Source organism: Delphinus delphis, chromosome X, assembly GCF_949987515.2.
Source record: "Delphinus delphis chromosome X, mDelDel1.2, whole genome shotgun sequence".
In the NCBI taxonomy this organism is placed as follows: Eukaryota; Metazoa; Chordata; class Mammalia; order Artiodactyla; family Delphinidae; genus Delphinus; species Delphinus delphis.
The window spans coordinates 109,496,974-109,516,902 of NC_082704.1; the positions used below are offsets into that span (position 1 = coordinate 109,496,974).

The 19,929-nt window shown below is 43.7% G+C and overlaps 2 protein-coding genes across 8 annotated transcripts in view; one reads left to right on the plus strand and one right to left on the minus strand.

Annotated features, from left to right (window-relative positions):
• Positions 1-10,687: 10,687 nt before the first annotated feature.
• LOC138413968 (uncharacterized) lies at positions 10,688-12,351 on the minus strand. The gene is made up of 3 exons (XM_069540351.1): positions 12,087-12,351; positions 11,421-12,039; positions 10,688-10,808 (listed from the first exon to the last, which is right to left on the minus strand). Exons 1-3 carry the CDS (start codon positions 12,349-12,351, stop codon positions 10,688-10,690), a joined length of 1,005 nt encoding a protein of 334 aa, XP_069396452.1.
• BCLAF3 (BCLAF1 and THRAP3 family member 3) overlaps positions 11,752-19,929 on the plus strand; it is a 66,193-nt gene continuing 58,015 nt past the window's right edge. For 3 of the 7 annotated variants that reach the window (XM_060002797.1, XM_060002796.1, XM_060002800.1), the window contains exon 1: positions 12,414-12,711. The gene's annotated coding sequence lies outside the window, so the exon portion shown is untranslated. Of the gene's footprint in view, positions 11,879-12,413; positions 12,712-14,249; positions 14,423-14,503; positions 14,551-19,929 lie in introns of those variants that run through there. The other 4 variants (XM_060002795.1, XM_060002799.1, XM_060002801.1 and 1 more) reach the window with 3 other exon arrangements.

The window sequence follows — 19,929 nt, forward strand, 5'->3', positions numbered from 1 at the left end:
TGATGGTGTGCTAGTGCTTTGTTTGCTTCTGTAGGCTCGATAAAAAAAATGTGCTGAAACCAAACCAGATACCAGATTTTTGAAAACCTATTTGGAAAAAAAAAATGAAAAATCCTGTGTGGGTGTCCTTTCCCTGTCTAACTCATTAAAATTCCTCTGTTGCCAGTTCCAAGTGAAACCAACTGTGGAAATAAGCTTCAGAGATGAGCTGTCCCAGGACATGATGAACTTGTAAGTATAGTAAAGTTGCTGTACTTTCATACCACTGATGCGAGGGATTGCTAGCTAGCTAAGATGCAGTTAACCTTAGTATAATCTCCAAAAACATTCCATAGAACAATCTGGCATTTCAACAAAATTATAACGGGAATGGTGACCCCTGTTTTCCAGTAAGCTGAAACCCACACCAACTTTTTTTTTGTATCTAAATCATGGCTTGTCTACTGACTGGGAGACAATACCAGCCAAGACCAGGAGACAGGAGGGCCAGGACTGGAATGGGGATGTCGGATCCTTGTGGTAACTGCTGGGCTGCCACCTCCAAAGCCGAGGGCCCAGTTAACGCAGCTCTCCCCAGCTCTGATGACAAAGCCTCTGGTGAGGGCACACGAGTGGACATCCTCATTTTTTCCATGTGCTGGCCTTTGACAGCAGCATTGTAAGTAGCTTCTGTCATCATGAGCTCTGGCCAGAGGGTCGTAGTGACGTCTAGTCACTCCTAAGAGCAATTTCTACTTTGTGAACATTCTAAATTTTTCTTAATATATACAGATTTCCTATTAGTCAAATGCTTTTGTAATTTTTTTTTCATTTGGAAAGCAAGTGTAAAGAACTAGCTTGTTTCTAGAGTTGTTATACCCATCCCCACTCCTGAGCATCACTCAGGAAGCACAATTATATAAGAAAATGGAGCGAGAGCTCTTAGGAACATTAGAAAAGAGAAAACTTTACAGATAGTCTTTTTGTGGGGAATCCATGAGAAACAACTGGGGAACTCAGAATAGTTCCACAGGGGCGCTAACTACTAAGTGAAGGAAAATCAATAGTTTTCTTACACATTAAAAGTAAACAGAAAAATGGATCCTAAAAAACTCATAAAATTCCTAGAAAGAACAAGCTTCGTCTAAAACTTGACCAGGGGACATTAGAGTAAATGTAAATGGAAAGACATGCCATGCCCCCTGAATGGGAAAACCTACACACCCGAAGAAGAGTAGGTGACCCACCCTCACATTTGTGTAAATTAAATGAAGTTCCACTCCATGGGATTTCTGTTTTGCAACTTGAAAATATAACTGTACAGGGAATTCCCTGGCAGTCCAGTGGTTAGACTCAGTGCTTTCACCGCTGAGGGCCCAAGTTTGATCCCTGGTCAGGGAACTAAGATCCCACAAGCTGTGCTGCGTGACCAAAAAAAAAAAAAAAAGATGTAATTGTACAGTTCATGTAAGAAAATGAATACAAAGCTAAGAAACTTCTAGAGTGAGTTTTTTAAAAGGGAGGCTTCCCCCAACAAACAGTCAAATGTATGGTAAAACTTCCATAATTAAAACAGTATAGTGGTTTTTTTTTGGCCTTGCCCCGCAGCTTGTGGGACCTCAGTTCCCCGACCAGGGATTGAACCCAGGCCACGGCAGTGAAAGCACGGAATCCTAACCACTAGGCCACGAGGGAACTCCCTAAAACAGTGTAGTCTGATAGAGAAATAGAATTTGGAATAGAAATAGAGATCACTGACACATCCAAGAGAGGTGAGAATTTAGTGCATGATGGGACCGGGGTGGGTTAATCATTTGTTCCTGGAGAGAGAGAGCACGTGGTTTAGTGTCTCCTGAGGGTCAGCCAAGTTCAGTGTCTCTGATGGGCTGGGGATAAGGACCCAGAAGTTAGTGAGGAAATGATAAAGTCAGGAGCGGGGTCCAAGGTGTGGGTGCCAATTATGGTTCAGGGTTTAAGTCGGGGAAATTTAGACACGAGCCTGCAAAGACCTCCAACTGATGCCTCCCCCTCCTCGGGATATGCTGTGATCTCAGGAGGTGGGAAGCAGTGGCCTCTACTCGCCATGGTTTAAGCTTCTCCTGCAGGAATGAACCTTAACAGTCAGCACGTCCTGAGATCCTGATGTACGCGAGGTGGTCCTAAGACTTGTCCAGGATGTGAGGTAGGTAGGAGAGGGTTACTTTCCCAAGGACACACAGCTGGAACTTGGCAGAGCTGGGGTTGACCCTGGGGCCACAGCTTTGGTGCCCCCAGGGGAGCTGACAGGCTCTCCTGCCCCTGAGAGCAGAAGTGTTTTGCTAGAGCAGGTGCTTATAGTGGAGAAGGGCCAGAAGCCCCATGGAGAATTGTAGTTCTGCTTCTTTTTATTTAAAAAAACTATTGAGATATCATTCACATACCATAAAAATTCCTTCCTTTTAAAGTATACAACTCTGTCTTTGATTTCTTCACAGTCATGCAACCATCACCACTATCTAATTCTAGAACCTTTTCATCTGAGCTCGCTTTTGCAAGGGTTATTATCCATATGTCTACTCACAGCAGCAGAGCTTGGCTTTACTGTTGGTTCAAGTTCCCATCATACCTGGAAGCAAGACCATGGGATTTGAAAATAGTATCCCCTAAACCAGTTGCTCCCCTTTTCCCCCTAGTCTCCAACAGGCCAGATTAGGGTGGTGTTTATCTAACTCAGTCCATGCCGGCTGTTTTGTGTTGTTTCACATTCTGTGTGCATAAATACTGGATCAGATGCCAAACATGGGCTTTCTATCAGATGCCCAACGTGGGCCTTTTAGGCCGATGAGAGACATGGAGTGGTGAGCGCCTTCAGCTCCGTGGTAAGTAAGTGAGAAGTCTCTGTGCAGTAGTTAGGAAATGCCAAGTTTCATTCTTCTGGTTGGCCCTGAGGGATGGTTGAGTGCTAGGGGCAAGGTCTAAAGCAGCCAGCCTTCTGGACTTCCAAGAAAGCATTAAGGCAAGCTTTCCCCATCTCACGAAATGCAAAATGTAAGGAATAGAGTCCCAAGGAATTAAACTTTTGCTTAAAGGAACTTTGTTTTCGAATCAGAGCCCACAGCTCTCTGTTGGTTGTACTTGTCTTTGAACCGCATTTTCCTAGTAGCGCGTGCAGGCTTATCTTTGAGACAATCAGAAAGTTGTCACTACAGAGGTGATAGCTAGGAAGGCACTAGGTCCTGCACAGAGGTGATAGCTAGGAAGGCACTAGGTCCTGAACAGTAGATGTTCGAAGAGCTTGTGGGGTTGAATGCAGCCCCCGCAGTGGGTCTTCATGGTTGTTTTAGAACAAACTGAATCTTGCTGGCATCACTGGGAGGAAAGAAGCGACTCCCATTTGCTCAGTGGAACTGGCCTTCTGGAAGCTTCTCAGGGGCCACCCCTGTATGGTGACAGCTCCGATGGCTGGTATGAGGTGTTCAATGTTCACCAATGGTAAGAAATTATCCAGAACGTGGAAATAAGGCCGAAAGATAACAGTGTGCCCTTACAAAGCCCTGTGACAGCATGGTCTCAACAAAGCAGCCCAAGGGGCCACTGAGTCTCAGGGGATGTGACTTCCTATGACTGCCTGTGTGCTGTGACCTAGAACCCAGTCTCCAGAGTTATTCACCTGTAGACAGAAAGTTGCAGATGACTTTTGTCCTATAGAAAAGCTACCTCCACAGGTTATTCCTGTTTGTCCCTGTAGAGCACTAAGCAATTTTGTATCTAACTTTGCAGTCTTCTCCAGCATTCTTTGCTCCACTAAGTATATGTGTGTGTTGCTGTGTGTATACTTACATCCAAGTGTGTGTCACAATCGGTTCTGTATCCTCCCTTGATCCGGCTTTGTCATCCTGCTCGTTAATGAGTTAAACACAGTCGGGGAGGAAGAAAATTTACCTCTACCCTTAACAGCTTCTTCTGGCTGATCTAAGAATTAAATCGACGTGAGACAGACTAACAGGAGAAAGTCAACTTTAATTTCATCTATATGGGAACTCCACATACATGAGAGGGTCAGAGACCCCACATTTATGAAAGGTTCGAAGACAGAAAGGTAAACTGAGGTCCCTGTGCCATCCGAGCTGAGGAGTGGGATAGCGGCTGGGGGCTTCCCAGGACAGGAGCGTTGCCCAAAGAATGATAAGAAGAGCAGCTGTTTGGTATCAATAATTAGATGTTTGTCCTGCCATATAGATGGAGGTACTTAGATAAAATTTATTTCTGCTAATAACTCTTCTCTGGTCAAGAGAAAACAGCAACAATTTAAATTCTTCTAGGTAGTCAAAGGAGGGCAGTAGTTTCTCTTGAATCCGCAGGGTCTCAGTGACCTTTAGCTGAAAATAATCCTCATGTGAATGTGGCACATTTGGGGGAGGCTCGCTCTGAACCTCAACAACACATTTTTGCCACCTGCTCACTGTACATTTACGTCGCAAGTATGCTTTTAACCTTTGCGAAGTTGTACTTTGACAGTGAGGATGCCTGAAGTCCTCAGCAAGCTTTGGGAAAGTTTAAGCAGCTGCTCTAATGGCTTTAAAGGTTCGTATTAAATGCTAGTGTCACGGATGTCATGGTGTGCCACCTACACGGCCCTCCCTTTTAGGACTGAGGTATTTGTCTTTCGGGATGTCTCCTTCCGGATGCTGGAGGTACAGTTTGCTGAGGTTTGTTGGTGGAGTTCCTTTCTAAGAATTGCCCTTGACTGAAGGAGGCTGCCTCACCAAGGTTAAATCCCCTCACTTGGACAGCCAATGGATAGGCTGGATCCTGACTGGATTGCTCAGGTATATGAAGACCCTTGCCTCAAGGTAGGACAACTCAGAAGGGTTGTCCCAGCTTCAGAGCTCCCTGTGGGTTCACCCGAGGCCTTTGTTGAGAACGTATTGCAGCCCAAGTTCTGGCTGCTGCTTCCTTCACTCCCCTGCCCCCCTCCCCCAGCACTCCCCATGCCCTTCCTGTGTGCAACTGGTCTCAGAGCCTGTTCCTGGAGAACCGAACCCGAGCCAGCTAGGCAGTGTGCTAAGAGCTTTCCACGCATTCTCTCCCTTAGCCTTCAGAAGGGCTTTCTGAGATAAGCACTGCTGTTGCCATGTTCACTTTACCATGAGGGCCAAGACAGGTGAAGTCCCGTCATGTACAGCCAGGAAGTACGCAGCTGGGCTCCAAACCCAAGGTTTCCTTTGGAGCCTGTGCTTGCCCTGGCCCACCATACTTCCAAGTTCCTGCCTGGGAAATCACACAGGCTTATCCCCTAGAGGCTCTTGCCAGTCGACGCATCTCCTAGTTATATTTGCAGGTTTCCCAATTGAGCTCAACCAGCTTCCCTCGCCAGCAGTTGTTGCTGATTTTGCAAATCCCTGGGCATCTTCTGCTGAGGGGATTTGGTCTGTCTGTTGCTCAGTTCCAGCAGAATACCTGCACCCTCCATCTGGGAACATGGACAGTTGGTAGGATAGTTTTTTTTTCCTCATCCAGGAGGAAAGCCATGTCATAAATGCTCACTTATTAAGCACGTATGTGTGAATACCTACTCCCTACTCTGTGCCAAGCAGTTTGCTAAGGATGAGGATAGAGCAGAGAACGAGACCAGATATTGTCCCCACCTTCCTGGAGCCCATAGTCTAGCAGGGAAGAGAGACAGTAGACAATTTAACAAGTTCTTATTTGCAGTTGTGATGGGTGATGAGGTCAGGTTTGCTGTTACACATTTTCATATTATTACAGTTTGCGATGAGACATTTATTTGTGTGATTCTTGGAGTAATGTCTTGTCTATCTCCCTCACTGTAAGCCTCCTGATAGCAGGGCTGCCATATTCCTACTACCTAACACAGGTATTCAGTAAATATTTGTGAGTGAGTAAACACAGTTGTTACTGAGAAAAGTTTTGGATTCAAATCCATGGCCTCTGATCTACATATCCTTCTGCCAGACCCACATTCTATCATGAGATGACAGTCTCAAGGATCCTGGTTTTTGTCTCTGCATTGGATCCTCAGCACCTAGAATGGCACCTGCCACAGACGAGCCCCACGATAAATCTTTGCTGAATGAATTTTTTAAAATTGAGAGTAAGTGTACTAGTTTTGATCATTCCACTATACACGACGCAAAGTAGCTTCAATATTAAGGTTATTTAGGAATCACACGTAATATGTAAGAAGCTCCAAAGACAGCTAAATGACATCAGGATTCTGGGGCAGCACTTTTTTGAGTTTCTTGCCTCTTAGGAAGGCTGCTGTGGCACCAGCATCCCATCCTCAATGCCACTGTGTCAAAGTTGTGAAAAAGTTAGTGGCAGGCTGCCCTTTCTACTGCTTCCTCCTTCTATCAGGGAGGAAACTCTTTCCCGGAAGCTCCCAGAAGATTTCTGCTTCCCTTTGGCCAGTACTAGGTCTTACATCGACCCCTAAGCTAATCACTGGCCGAAGGGAAGGAGATGACCACGTGTATTAGTGAAGGTAATGCTGGCTTCTATAACAACCCCACCCTCCCCGCAAGATGCACGATGTCCCGAATACAATAGAACTTTTTTCTCCCTCCTGGGAAGTCCAAAACAGATATCCTTTATTTATTTTATTTATTTAAAAAAATTTTTTTTTTTTTTTGCGGTACGTGGGTCTCTCACTGTTGTGGCCTCTCCCGTTGCGGAGCACAGGCTCTGGACGCACAGGCTCATCGGCCATGGCTCATGGGCCCAGCCGCTCCACGGCATGTGGGATCTTCCCGGACCGGGGCACGTACCCGTGTCCCCTGCATCGGCAGGGGACAACCACTGCGCCACCAGGGAAGCCCCAGATATCCTTTATTACAACTCTCTTTTGAGTGGTAATTCAGGGACTAGGCCCCTTCCATCCTGTAGCTCCCTCATCTTCCAATTTTGTCATGTTTTTCTGCATTAAGCTGACAGAATAGGGAAAGAGAATGGAGAAGACACACTGCTTTCCAACCACCTTGGCCTCTAAGGGACATGTATCATTTCCACTCACATTTCATTGATAAGAACTAGTCACGTGGCCCCACTTAGATGCAAGGGATGCTGGGAAGTATAGTCCCTGGCTGCTTTGTTTCTTACCAGGGATAGTACTATTCTGTGTAAGGGAGAGCACCAGTACTGGGTTGGCCAAAAAGTTCGTTTGGGTTTTTCCATAAGCTCTTATGGAAAAAGCAGAAGAAACTTTTTGGCCAACCCAATATTTTGGTGGCTAGTTAGTTGTCTCTGCTATGCCATGACTGGCTGAGACCAGAGCCGTCCAATGGAAATATAGTGGGATCCACATTTGTCATTTTCAATTTTCAAGTAGAGGGCCTGGGAAGAGAGGAGCAATAAATATTTTGACTGTATTATTATGAAATCTACCACAGGGTCCATTATGTTCTCTTTCCCTACCAGTCTAAGGGAGAGTGAAAATTGGTGTGAACATTTAAGAAGAAGTTGTGGAGTACCTAACAAATATGGAGTTAAACAAAGCAAATTTATCAGGCAGATGAAAGGTTTGAGAGCTCAGTGACTTTTGAACTGGTGTCTGGGTTGTGCCGGGACACAAAACCAGACCTGCTTATGGTAGAAAAGATATGTGAACTGAATCCATCAAGGATCTGGGCAAGAGCTTCCGGGGGAACACTAAAGATTTAAATAAGGTGAGTAATGAACTTTTAAACAATTAATCTTATTTTGCAGTAAGATTAAGTTTTAAACCTACCCTCACCATTCCTTTTTTGCCTTGCATCAATGTAGGTAGTTCACATCAATCAAAAAAAGCTTTTTTCAAAATAATTGCTGACTTGTGACACCTTGTTTTAAAACCACAAATATTGTATTGCTTTCAGAACCGGGGCCAAGCTGCTTCACATACTGCATTACAAAAGAGTTCATCAGAAATAATTTATGGAACCAGAGGGCTGGTAGCAGCTACCAAATCTTGCTTAGGAATTTGTCCTCCATCTCAGTAGGAAAACAGACATAAAGGCAGTGACTAGAATGAGCAAAAAGGAATCTGCAGCATAAGCCTGTCTAAAAACATTTTCTTCCAAATAATATAAATCATTTCTGTCTGTGCTCCACTGTTGACAAAGCCCTTTAAAAAGTAAAGGTAAGGAAAGGACAGTGACCACAAAAAAGTGCCTGTATCATGGGATGGAAGAAAAAGAGGAGGGATCAGGGCCAGCTAAGCATTATACATCAAATTTCACTGACAGTATTAAGCAACATAGCCAAAGTCAGATACTTAAGGAAAGAGAAAATTCACCTGGTCTGTCAGTCCTGACTTATAAACACTAATGTAGATGCTGAAGCCATGACCAACACAATACAAACCATCTAGACAAAAACTATGAGAAAAATCTGGGCCAACAGCATTGTCAAGGGATGAGAAAGCTATTCGTCCTACTTCTTCCTAATTATCTTATTCTCACATCAGCATTTAAAAAAGAAGGCTATACAGAAGGATGGCTGGAGATACATATCAGGGCAGCTGGCAGGTTTCCCCAGAAAACAGTGTCCCTCCAAAAAATGACAATAGGCACTTGATCTAAGTCTGTATCAAAGCATGATATTCATTCTCTCTCTCTCTTGCTCTTTTAATATGACTTTTTTTTCTGGTTTAAGAATTAGTAGTTTAAAAACTACTCAATTTTATCAAGTCTCTATGTCCATCTTCTGGTTTACAGGAAATACAAGCCATAGAGAAGTGGTTCTCAAACTTGAGCATGCTTCAGAATCTCCTGGAGGGCTTGTTGAAACTATGCTGGGCCCCACCCCCAGAATTTCTGATTCAGCTTTAAAGCAGAAGCTTTAAGATCCAATGTATGGTCCCACTGTTGCTCCTTTTCTTCTGGTATGACACCAGTAATGTCTCAGATAGCATCAATTTCTTCACCCTGGGTCCCAGACAGAAGAACCAAAGCTGACCCATGATGGACTTGAAATATAAGTGAAAAATAAGCATTCGTTGCTATAAGCCACTGAGATTTGGGGTTTGTTATCATAGCGTAATTTATTCTTACTAATATAGAGCCCTTGTATTAAGCATACTTGGCATTCTAGAGCAGGTTTGGCTTTGCATGAAAATCAAAGAAAAAATAAATGGAAAGGCAGATAATATTTCATTTCTCTTAGGCTTGTTCTGCCTCTGTATGTGTGTGTGCTATTCATATACATAATCAAGAGCTATGAAACCTTATGCAAACTACTTAACCTCTCTGTCCACAGGAGCAGCATGTAGGGCGAGGGCCATCTCCTTGTGCTTATTATTAACCAGTAATAAGTCTGAACAAAAATCACCTTGTTCAAAGATGAATCAAGAGAATGTATTGAGATATATATATATATTTTGTATACTTCATTATATATGTGTGTGTATGTATGTGTATATATATATATATATATATATATATATATATATTTGTGAAATATAAAACCTAATCGTGGAAGAGAAAGAAGAGCATACTTATGAAAATGAATGACTACGGAATCCAAAAGAGGAATTTTATGACCGGTTTACCATCCTTTTGCAAGAAGGTAGGCTTTCTATAAAACCAGAACAGAAATTCATAAGGAAATGAAACGGTGAGATGGAAAGTCAATAGGATGAGTTGAAAGAGAAGGATGGGGTGGGGGGGAGAGAAGGAAATGACGGAAGGAAACAAAATTATCAATAATAGAAATTGAGTAAAAACAGAGGCAGAAATAATGCTTTTGGAAATCTTATCGGTAATATTGAAAGCAGATTGGAGGTCTACCAGAATGCTGAAAAACGGTAAACAGATGAAAACGATAAAACAGATGTTTACCACAAATAATTGCTCTTCCTAAAAGAGAGACCAGAACAAATGGAGCAAAAACAATTCTTGAAAGTAGAATGGAAGAAAACCTTCCTGAACTGAAGCAGATTAAAAGGTCCCACACCTTTTAACCAGACAGAAGGGATAACATGTGCAATGGAGTATTCATCTTAAACAGCAAACATTTCAGTATAGCCAGGGCATTGAGCGCAAAGAGGAGAGAAGTTAGAGAGGTAAGTATGAACCAGATAATCAAAGGCCTCATATACTATGCTGGGGAATTTCTCTCTGCAAAACAGGAAGCAAAAATCATGTATGAAGAGAGGGAAATGATCACTGGTATGGGGCTTAAAGAGAGTGGTAAGGGTTAGTAACAGCAATTACTGGAAATGAGAGTGGTCACATAAAAGGATTCCTAAGAGGCACCAAGGCTGTCCACTGCGGTGAGTCTCCATAAATTTGTAGTGGTATCATTCTATTATAGTTGTGTGGCTTTTTCCTCCCAAGTAGTGCTTGGAAACATAGACGTGGGTATGGAAAATGCAGATAACTGGAATGTTTCAAGGTGGTGGTTTGATGTTGGGACGTATCAAAGGGCAATTCAAGGGGCTCTGCCTACAAGAGTGGTTGAAGTCAAAGGCCATGGGCTTCAGTCAGGTAGAAGGTTCAGGGGATGTGAGAGCTCTGTGGTTTTTGAAGAACAAGTATATTGGGACTAAGGGAGAGATAGGACTACGAGGATGAGGATTGAGTCCAAATAAATGGGGTTGGTAAACTTAAGGTTTTAGCCATGAAGCAGTATAAAGTGATGGATGTCTAGATTTTATAGAATGGGTACCTGGGAATGTGTGGATTAAGTAGAGGTAAAGTCATTTGGACCGAGGAAGTTAAGGAAACATGGCTTAGTCATGGGTGTTGGTTTCATCAGGATGATGGCAGTAATTCAGATGGAGAGGAAAACTAATGCAGTCAGTAGACGACAGTGACAAGGGAGGGTAGAAGGTCCACCAGATGGGGTGGACCCTGAAAGAGAAATCTTGCAAGGGGTAAAAAGAACATCAAAGTGTCAAGTGAGAAAGCTCCAAGAGTGAGGATATGCTACCTTTGGGGTGATGGATGGAGTGTGGGAGGAGAGAAATCAAAAGAGCAGGTAAGGGCTTCCCTGGTGGCGCAGTGGTTGAAAGTCCGCCTGCCAATGCAGGGGACGCGGGTTCGTGCCCCGGTCCGGGAAGATCCCACATGCCGCGGAGCGGCTGGGCCCGTGAGCCATGGCCACTGAGCCTGCACGTCCGGAGCCTGTGCTCCACAGCAGGAGAGGCCACAGCAGTGAGAGGCCCGCGTACCAAAAAAAAAAAAAAAGAGCAGGTAAAAATGAGTATTTTGAATTGCACGGTGGAGGGATGTTGGTACCATTAACCTATTTGGGAGGTACAGAGGGGAGGTTTTGTTTTCTGGGTACAAGCTTGATTTGAGGCCATGGGGAATAGTTAGAGATTGAGTAGGCAGGAGAGAGGCCACAGCCTTGCTGGTTCAGATAGGCTGGCTCTGGAAGGGCTTTGAGGGACAAGCCAGGGGCTGGAAGGCTGTGGCTTATCTGCTCCGCTCATCTGCACAACGCTGGAAGGCCCACGGCACCAAGCTCCTGCCTCTGACTGAGGGGTGAACTCCGATCTCTGACCCTTAACCCCGAGGATCCATGGACCAGTACGCCCAGTGTGTTCTTTCCTTCCCGGCGGGCGGGCGGCAGATGGCGCATGCGCCCTGGACAGAGAGGCAGAGGTGGGAACGGCCGGCAGAGGGCGCAGGCGCTCTTGGCCGGAGCCTCCCGGGCGGGGCAACCCTCGCTGGGAAAGAGTTGAGAGCAGAGGTCGGTGGGAAAGCGGGCTCCGCGCTGGGCAGCGGGCAGTGGGCGTGGCTAGGACGGGGGCGGGCCGAGGCGGTTCCGGAAGGAAGTGGTTCCGGGTCCCGCGGCCCAGCTGCGGGAGCTGTGGTGCGGCTCCTGTGTGAGGCGGCGGCCGTGTGAGGGGCGAGGCCTGAGGGTTCGGCGGCGGCGGCGGCGGCGGCGGCGGCGGCTGCGGGAACTTCTCGGTCGGGTGAGCGGCCCTGGGGGGCGGGCGGCGCGAGGAGGTCCCGGCCTGCGGGGAGGGCGTGTCCGTCGCATGGGAGGGGCGGTTCTTGGGTGGCGGGTGGGGCGGCGGGGAGGATGCGGAGGCCCAGCTCGGGATCTCGGGGGACTGCTCCCCTGCCCCTGCCTCTGGCCACCGGACCGGTGCCTTATTTTAGACGTGGCGACCCGGGCACCTGCTGCCGAGGCTCCCGATCCTCGCCCATTGTCCGCAGGCTTCTGTCCCCGGCGATTTGGAGTGTCTGTCATGGAGCCGGGGGGAGGGCGGGGCGGTGTCCAGGGACGGTGCCCTTTTCCCAGAGGCGGCTCTGGACGCATCGCCTGCGGGACCGAGCCGAGGAGCCCCCGCTTTGTCCTTCTCCGGAGGTTCTCCTGCCGCGCAGCGGCATCTTCTCCGGTAACGTCCAGAATGAGTAGTGAAGGCTGCTCTTTATCCTGCATTGTAAAGTAAAACTTGTCTTTTTAGAAACGTATACTGAAAATTGGCGCATCTCCTGTGCTTCTTTAGGGTGTATTAGGAAACTGGGCCGGCCACTGTCAGGATTGTCCTGTCGGTAGGTCGGGAGGGAAAGAAACGTGAGAGAAACTTATCCTCCCAAATATTTTCCTGCCGAGGTGCTTTTCGAGCTGCCTCTTAGGTGACTGCTTTTCTTTTCTGGAATAAAGTAAAAACTACAGGTAGAAATCAAGAAAGTCTCTCATACTTCTGGCCAGGCAACCTTTTTAACGTTTTTCTGTATGCGAACTGGTACGAATGAAAGACTGGAATTTGAAAAGAAAAGGTTTTGATGTGGATTCATGGTGAGTGCTTTATTTTTCAATGGTGTTTTAATGATAACGGTATAGAATGCTTTATTTTTTCATGTGGTATTTTTTAAAATGGCTGCTAAAATGTTCATTTGAAAGCCCTGCCCTTGCACACCCTCCCCAGAAGCCTTTAAAATGTCTGATTAGAAACATTTAGTCATATTTATATACAAAATTTCTAAAATATGCAAAACCACGGTGAAGAAGGTGCACTCTTTAACCATGCAAGTATCCATTGTGAATATAGGTACACTGAGGATGCCCCTCCAGTCTTTTTCCATGCAGAGACGAATGCATGAATTTTTCTAAAGTGGATTCTTTTTGGTAACTGTTTTTCTTTTCCTGGCTACGTAGCATGCCATTATTTGGCTGCAGTAATTTATTTAGTCGGTTTTTTTATTCTCAGTTTTTCACTACTTAAACACATTGTTGGTGAATTGTAAAACCTGCACGTCCGTGATTACTTCCTTAGTGTACATTCCTAGATGATAGAATTGTTGGGTTTTTTAATGTGAATTTCCCTCTGGAAAGGATGTGCTATTTTGCACTCCCACCAACAATCTGTGAGTGTCCTTTTCCCCACCCTAGCAAAAGGCAACATTTAAAGGATTTCTATAAGAACACTTTGGGGCCACTTACATTCTTCTCCAACCAAGTACAGGTATCCTTCTCTGGCTGTCACCTCTTTTTTTTTTCCTTCTTATTTGTTGATGGCAATTTGGTTTCTCATCTTCTATTTCACCTTTACCAGTTTAGTAAAGAAGGGTTATCTAAGTGGGGCAAAGGCATTATAAAGTGAACAGATTTGAAGTCCGGGCTTCCTTGAATTCCAGTATATCTGATTACCTTGAACATGTCACTTACCTTTTCTAAGGGACTATTTCCTCAACTCTGAATTAGAGATTATAGTGCCTTTGCCTTACCTTTCTTACAGGGTGATTTTAAGGGTCAAATGAGACATTTATGGAGAGTATATTTAAACATACTTTGTCTCATTGCTAATTATTGCCATCTTGTAAAAATTTCAGAGCACATAAGCATCTTGATTTTTTAATGTAAATTTCTGAATTCAGAAAGCTGTTCTGGGCTTCCCTGGTGGCGCAGTGGTTGAGAGTCCGCCTGCCGATGCAGGGGACACGGGTTCGTGCCCCGGTCCGGGAAGATCCCACGTGCCGCGGAGCGGCTGGGCCCGTGAGCCATGGCCGCTGAGCCTGCGTGTCCGGAGCCTGTGCTCCGCAACGGGAGAGGCCACAACAGTGAGAGTCCCGCGTACCACACACACAAAAAAAGCTGTTCTGTGATACCCTTTGCCCCCACTCACCCCTTAAATTTGAAGTATTATAATGCTGCCCTAGATTATATTGAAAATGATATCAGAGTTATGAAATTAGGTGAATGAATGAATCCACACATGTTGAAGGAGAAAATATTTAAAGGCACTATATATAAAGCTGAGGGGGACAGATAAAAAGCTAAATAAAACACAATCCTTCGGATCATGATAAATAAAACATAGTCTTTGTGCCCTACAGGCTACAGAATATCCAGGCAGCTAGGGAGCATAAAAGCTGCTTTCCAGATTTAGATGGCAATTTTAGATGTGTTGCAGGATGTCAACTATTCTCAAGTGTGCTAAAGTCCAATTCTGCTGACCGAGCATCTACGCAAATGACCAGGCAGTCTCTTCAGAGTCATCTTTATGAAGGTAGGAGTTGCAAGGTGGGGAAGTGTTAGTATTGGAGTCTGAGAACCTGGATGCTGATTTTCCGTCTTTCTCTTGGGGCAGGTTGGTTAACTTTTATGAGGATTGGTCTCTTCACCTGTGAAATGGAGGTAATTCCAGCTTCCTCAAAGGCTTCTGAGGATTAAAGGCTTGAGATAGTGTTTGCAAAACACTTAGTGAACTAGGAAGTACTGATACTCATGTGATCCTTCTTAGCTAGTGAAGACTGAGCTTCTCTAGTGAAGAAACTAGGACTCTTCCAACTTTGTGTGGCTTGCCTCTAGCAGTCACTGGCACTCAGCAATGTTTGCCAAATTAACATAAAATGTGACCGCTGATAAAAATTCAGTCTGGACCTTTGAAGAAGGTAATATGTAAATGTGGAATATTGGGAGAGGTTGACTACATTATTTGGAGTTGATATTAGGAATCAAAGGAAACATTGAACTAATTGGACCTAGACTCATTCCTACTATGACTGTCATTCTACATTATGTCCCCAATGCCATGCACATAGTCTCTCCTTAACAACATTAAACCTGCTCAAGTTGCTCCCATTTCAAAACCTCTTCCCTAGACCCCTGTCACCCAGCTGCAACCCAGTTTCTCTCCTCCCATGCCAGACAAACTTGTTAGAAGGCGTTGGTATTAATTGGCTTTCTCAGTTTCCTTACCTTCCACTTAGTCCTCAAGCCATGTATTAACACTTTTCATTTATTTTATTGGGTCTCTATGCAGCTGTTGCCATAAAAGTCTTCTATTTTTTTTTTTTTTTTTTGCGGTATGCGGGCCTCTCACTGCTGTGGCTTCTCCCGTTGTGGAGCACAGGCTCCGGACGCGCAGGCTCAGCGGCCATGGCTCACGGGCCCAGCCGCTCCGCGGCATGTGGGATCTTCCCGGACCGGGGCACGAACCCGTGTCCCCTGCATCGGCAGGCGGACTCTCAACCACTGCGCCACCAGGGAAGCCCAAAAGTCTCCTTTCTTGAAACATCCTTCTATGCTCTGGGGTTCCCTCCTTCCTCAGAGGATGTTCTTTCTAAGTCTTCTTGGCTGGTTCATCTCCTTGAAAGGTTGATGTTTCTGTAGGCTTGATCCTTCTAGTGATATACCAGCTCTGGAATAATTTATAGAGCATTGAGGCAATCTGATGTTTGAAGGTTTGGTAGAATTCCCCTGTGAAACGATCTGGGCCTGATGCTTTTTTATGGGATATTTCCTTAATAACTTTCTCTGTTTCTTTTATGGAAGTTGGTCCGTTTAAGCTTTTTAACGCAGTCAGTTTTAGTAATCTCTATTTTTCTAACAAATTATCCCTTACATCTGGGCTTTTAAATTTATTGGATATAATCTCTTACGATTCAAAATTTTTCTTCTATTTCAGTGGTTATTTCCCCTTTGCTCTTTCTTATTTTGTGTACTTGTGCTTTCTCTCTTTTTTCCTAGGCAAGTTATATAAGTTATTTAGTGGTTTATCCATTTTAATTTTTCCAAAAACTACAGAATTTTGAATTATTACTTAGATCTAGTTTTCTATTCTCTTCCTCTACTTTTGTTTTTATTGTTTCCTTCCTTGTGCTTTGTTATTTTTTAGTTTCTTTTTTTTTACCTTGGAAATAAATTTATTTACTTTTATTCTTTCATTTTTATTGATAAATATGTTTAGTGTAATGAATTTTCCTTTGATCACTGCTTTAAATGCATCCCATAGAATCTGATATGTAGTGCTTTTATTGTCATTATTTCTTTAAAAATTTACCTTAGAGTACCCAGGAGTTGTTTAATAAGAGGTTTTAAAATTTCTAAGTGGAATTTCTCTTTTTTGTTTTTATTAGTAGATTCTAGTTTTATTGCATTATGATCAGAGAGTATTGCTTGTAATAGTTCTATTATGTGGAGGTTACTGATGTTTTCTTTGTGACCTAATATATGATTATTTTTGGTGATGTGGTGTGGGCACTTCAGAAGAGTATTCTCTAGTATCAGAGTGTAGAGTTTGATAAATATCCTTAAGATTTACCCTGTTGATCATGCTGTTTAGATCTTCTATCTCATTTTTGGCTTACCTAATCTGTCTAATATACCACTGAAAGTGGTATATGAAAGTCTCCTATTATTAGTGTTTCTATCTGTGTCTCCTTGCATCTGTTGTAGTTTTTGCTTCATAAAGGTGGTTGCACTGTTATATTCATGTAAATATGTGTATTTTTATTTGTTCTCTCTTCATCGAGGATTGTGGCTTTTAGCATTAAAAAGTGTCTTTCTTTGGCATGATGAATGCTTTGGGGCTTGAACTGTGCTTTTGCCTGATTCTAGGTTTGCCACCCCTGCTCTCTGTTTCCATTTGCCTTGTATAATTTGGCCGTCCTTTTATTTTTAACTTTTCACAATCACTTTGTTTTAGATATGTTTCTTATACAACTCCTTGTTTTGTGAGCCAAATTGTACCTGTTTATTTTAGTAGATGAGTTAATAAGCCCACCACATTTATTGTTAGGACTGATATATTTGGTCTATCGTAATATTTTATAATCATGTGTATTTTGTTATATTTGCTATTTCTTTTTGCTATGAGGTGTAGTTTTTGCTCTTTTATTTTAAAAAGAGGAAGGTTTTTATTTTTGTTCTAATGGTTAACCTTTGTACTTACACCTTTTAAAATGCCCTTACTCCCCTGTTTATTTAGCCTGTTCTGTGTGTGAGAGAAATACATTTCATCCATGAAATCAAAGTAGACTAATGGTAGGCAACAGTGGGGTTCTGTATCCACTTCCAGCTCCTCACTACTGAGGAACTGTGACAGCATCCAGCCACTGTGGCTGGGAGAATAAGTCATGCCCTGCTCTCCTGAGGTCTGGCTTCCTCTGAACTGCTGATCGCCCTCTTGTTCTGTGGGCTCTAACTTGGTCCCGTACTGTGCTGCCAGTGTGGCGTCTTTGTTGTAAGGGCTTTCCTGGGCAATTCTTTGCATTTGTAAATGCTGAACTCACATTTAGTATGGGATCTCTGTCAGTTGATTTTTCTTTTTTTTGGTAACAGCTTTACTGAGATATAATTAACATACCACACAATTTACCCATTTAAAAGTCTACAATTCAGTGTTTTTTTAGTATATTCACAGAGTTGTGTAACCATCATCACAGTCTAGTTTTAGAACATATTCATCCCACCAAAAAGAAACCCTGTGCCCACTCCCCCCAATGCCCCCCTCCCCCCACCGCACCTAGGCAACCACCAATCTACTTTCTGTCTCTATGGATTTGCCTATTCTGGACGTTTCATATAAAGCAATCATACAATATGTGGTCTTTTGCAACTAGCTTCTTTCCCTTAGCATAATGATTTCAAGGTTCATCCCTGTTTGACTGTGTGTCAGTACTTCATTCCTTTTTATGGCCAGATAATATTCCATTGTACAGGGATACTACATTTTGTTTATTCATTCATCTCTCAATGAACATTTGAGTTGTTTCTACATTTTGGCTCTTGTGAATAATGCTGTTATGAGCATTTGTGTACAAGTTTTTATGCAGACATATATTTTTATTTCTTTTGGGTATATACCTAGGATTTGAATTTCTGGGTCATATGGTAACTCTATGTTTAATTTTTTAAGGAACTGCCAGACTGTTTTCCAAAGTGGCTGCATCATTTCTTTTGAGTTTATTTTCCCCTGGGCACCTTGTAATTTATTCTTCACTTCTGAGAAAATTTAGTCTTTTTCTCCCATTCTTTCCCCTTAGTTTGATTATTTTTTTTTCTGTCATATCACTATGTTTTTTTGGTATGTTTCTGTTCTTAGTTTTTAAATTTCTGATTCAAGGTGCGTTTTTTAAAATATATATTCCTAAATGCTTTTGGATATATTTAATTCTGTTTAGAGTATACAGTTAGAGTTTTCTTCTGCTTCATGTTTTTTTGGGGGGAGGAATTTTCCTCAGTTGAGAAATTCTCTTTTTCCACTTTCTTGTAAACACATGGGGATCATCAGACTAAAATTTTTGCAAATCTAATGAGTATGAAATGGTATCTCTTCGTTTTAATTTTATCTTCCTAGTAGGTAGTGTTGAATATCTTTTTGTATGTTTATTGGACAGTTATGTTTCCTCTTTGTTGAAAACTCTAAGGATAGAGTTGCCATTTATTGAGGTGGAACAGACCTTGGGAGGAGCAGATTTCGGAGGAAGGTCAGGAGTTTGCTCTTGGACATGTTTACAGCATCCAATAGGCTTTTGGATGTGGAAGAGTGCAACACAGAGGATAGGTGAGGGCTGGAGATGTCAATTTGGGGGTTGTTAGTATATAGAGAGTATTTAAAGCCATGAGACTGAAGGAAAGTGCAGACTGGGAAGAGAGTGTAGACAATGAGAAGTCAAAGACTGAAGTCACTATTTAGAGGAAGACTGTGTTCACTATTTAGGGGTCAGGCTGCTGAGGGGGGAGGTGAGGAAAAACCAGCAAAGGAGACAGAAAGCATTGTTAGGGGTAGGAGGAAAACCAGGAAAGTGTAGTATTCTGGAATCCAAGTGAAGAAAATGTTTCTGGGAGGAAGGTGTGATTGACCATCAAGTGCTGCTGGTAGATCCAGGAGAAGGAGGGAAAATAGCCATTGGATTTAGTAACATGGATTTCGTTAGTGATCTTGACTGGAGCAGTTTGGTGGAGTGGAAAGCTAGATTGGTGAGGGGCCAAGTAGAATGGGGGGAGAAGAATGGGAGAGAATGACTGTGGTAAGCAGTCAGCCCTTTGAGGAATTTGGTTGTAAATGGAGAGAGAGGTAGTAGGGTGATGGGAGGGACCTAATGGAGAGGGGGAAGTGATGTCATGGAGGAGGAGAATTGCTTTCAGCTGGGTGAGCGTATGTGTCCAGTGCAGTCCTGGTTGGGGTGGCCTTTTTTGACACCAGCATCCCCTTCAGCATCCTCCTGGGAGTGGATGCCCCTGCTGTCCATTCATCTTTCCATGTCCAAGGGCACACAAATTCACTCACTGCCCCTACACAGTTCACTCCAAAGGAGCAGTATAAATGAATTTCTCTTTTGTAATTGGCATCTCCTTCGCCCCAGTCACAAACACTGCTGGTGTTTCTGCCTTTTCTTTTTTTTTTTTCCCGCCCTCTCTGTCTTAAAGCATCCTTTGATTAACTTTGCTAGTCACAAGTAAGTTAGTTTAAATCAGGGATCAGCAATCTTTTTTGTAAAGGACCAGATAGTAAATATTTTAGACTTTGTGGGCCACATACAGTCTCTGTTGCATATTCTTCTTTTTAAACAACACTTAAAAAATGTAAAAACCGGGCTTCCCTGGTGGCGCAGTGGTTGAGAGTCCGCCTGCCGATGCAGGGGACACGGGTTCGTGCCCCGGTCTGGGAGGATCCCACATGCCTCGGAGCGGCTGGGCCCGTGAGCCATGGCCGCTGAGCCTGCACGTCTGGAGCCTGTGCTCCGCAATGGGAGAGGCCACAACAGTGAGAGGCCCACATACCACAAA

Bases quoted from the DNA above. Each gene is read 5' to 3' on its own strand.
- LOC138413968 (XM_069540351.1), bottom strand. From the start codon at position 12,351: ATGCAGGATAAAGAGCAGCCTTCACTACTCATTCTGGACGTTACCGGA. The intron at 12,040-12,086 runs GTGCCCGGGTCG...TCCGGTGGCCAG, and splicing joins ATCGGGAGCCTCGGCAGCAG to AGGCAGGGGCAGGGGAGCAG. The intron at 10,809-11,420 runs GTGCCGTGGGCC...TTTCTCTTTCAG, and splicing joins CAGTCAGAGGCAGGAGCTTG to GGTCCACCCCATCTGGTGGA.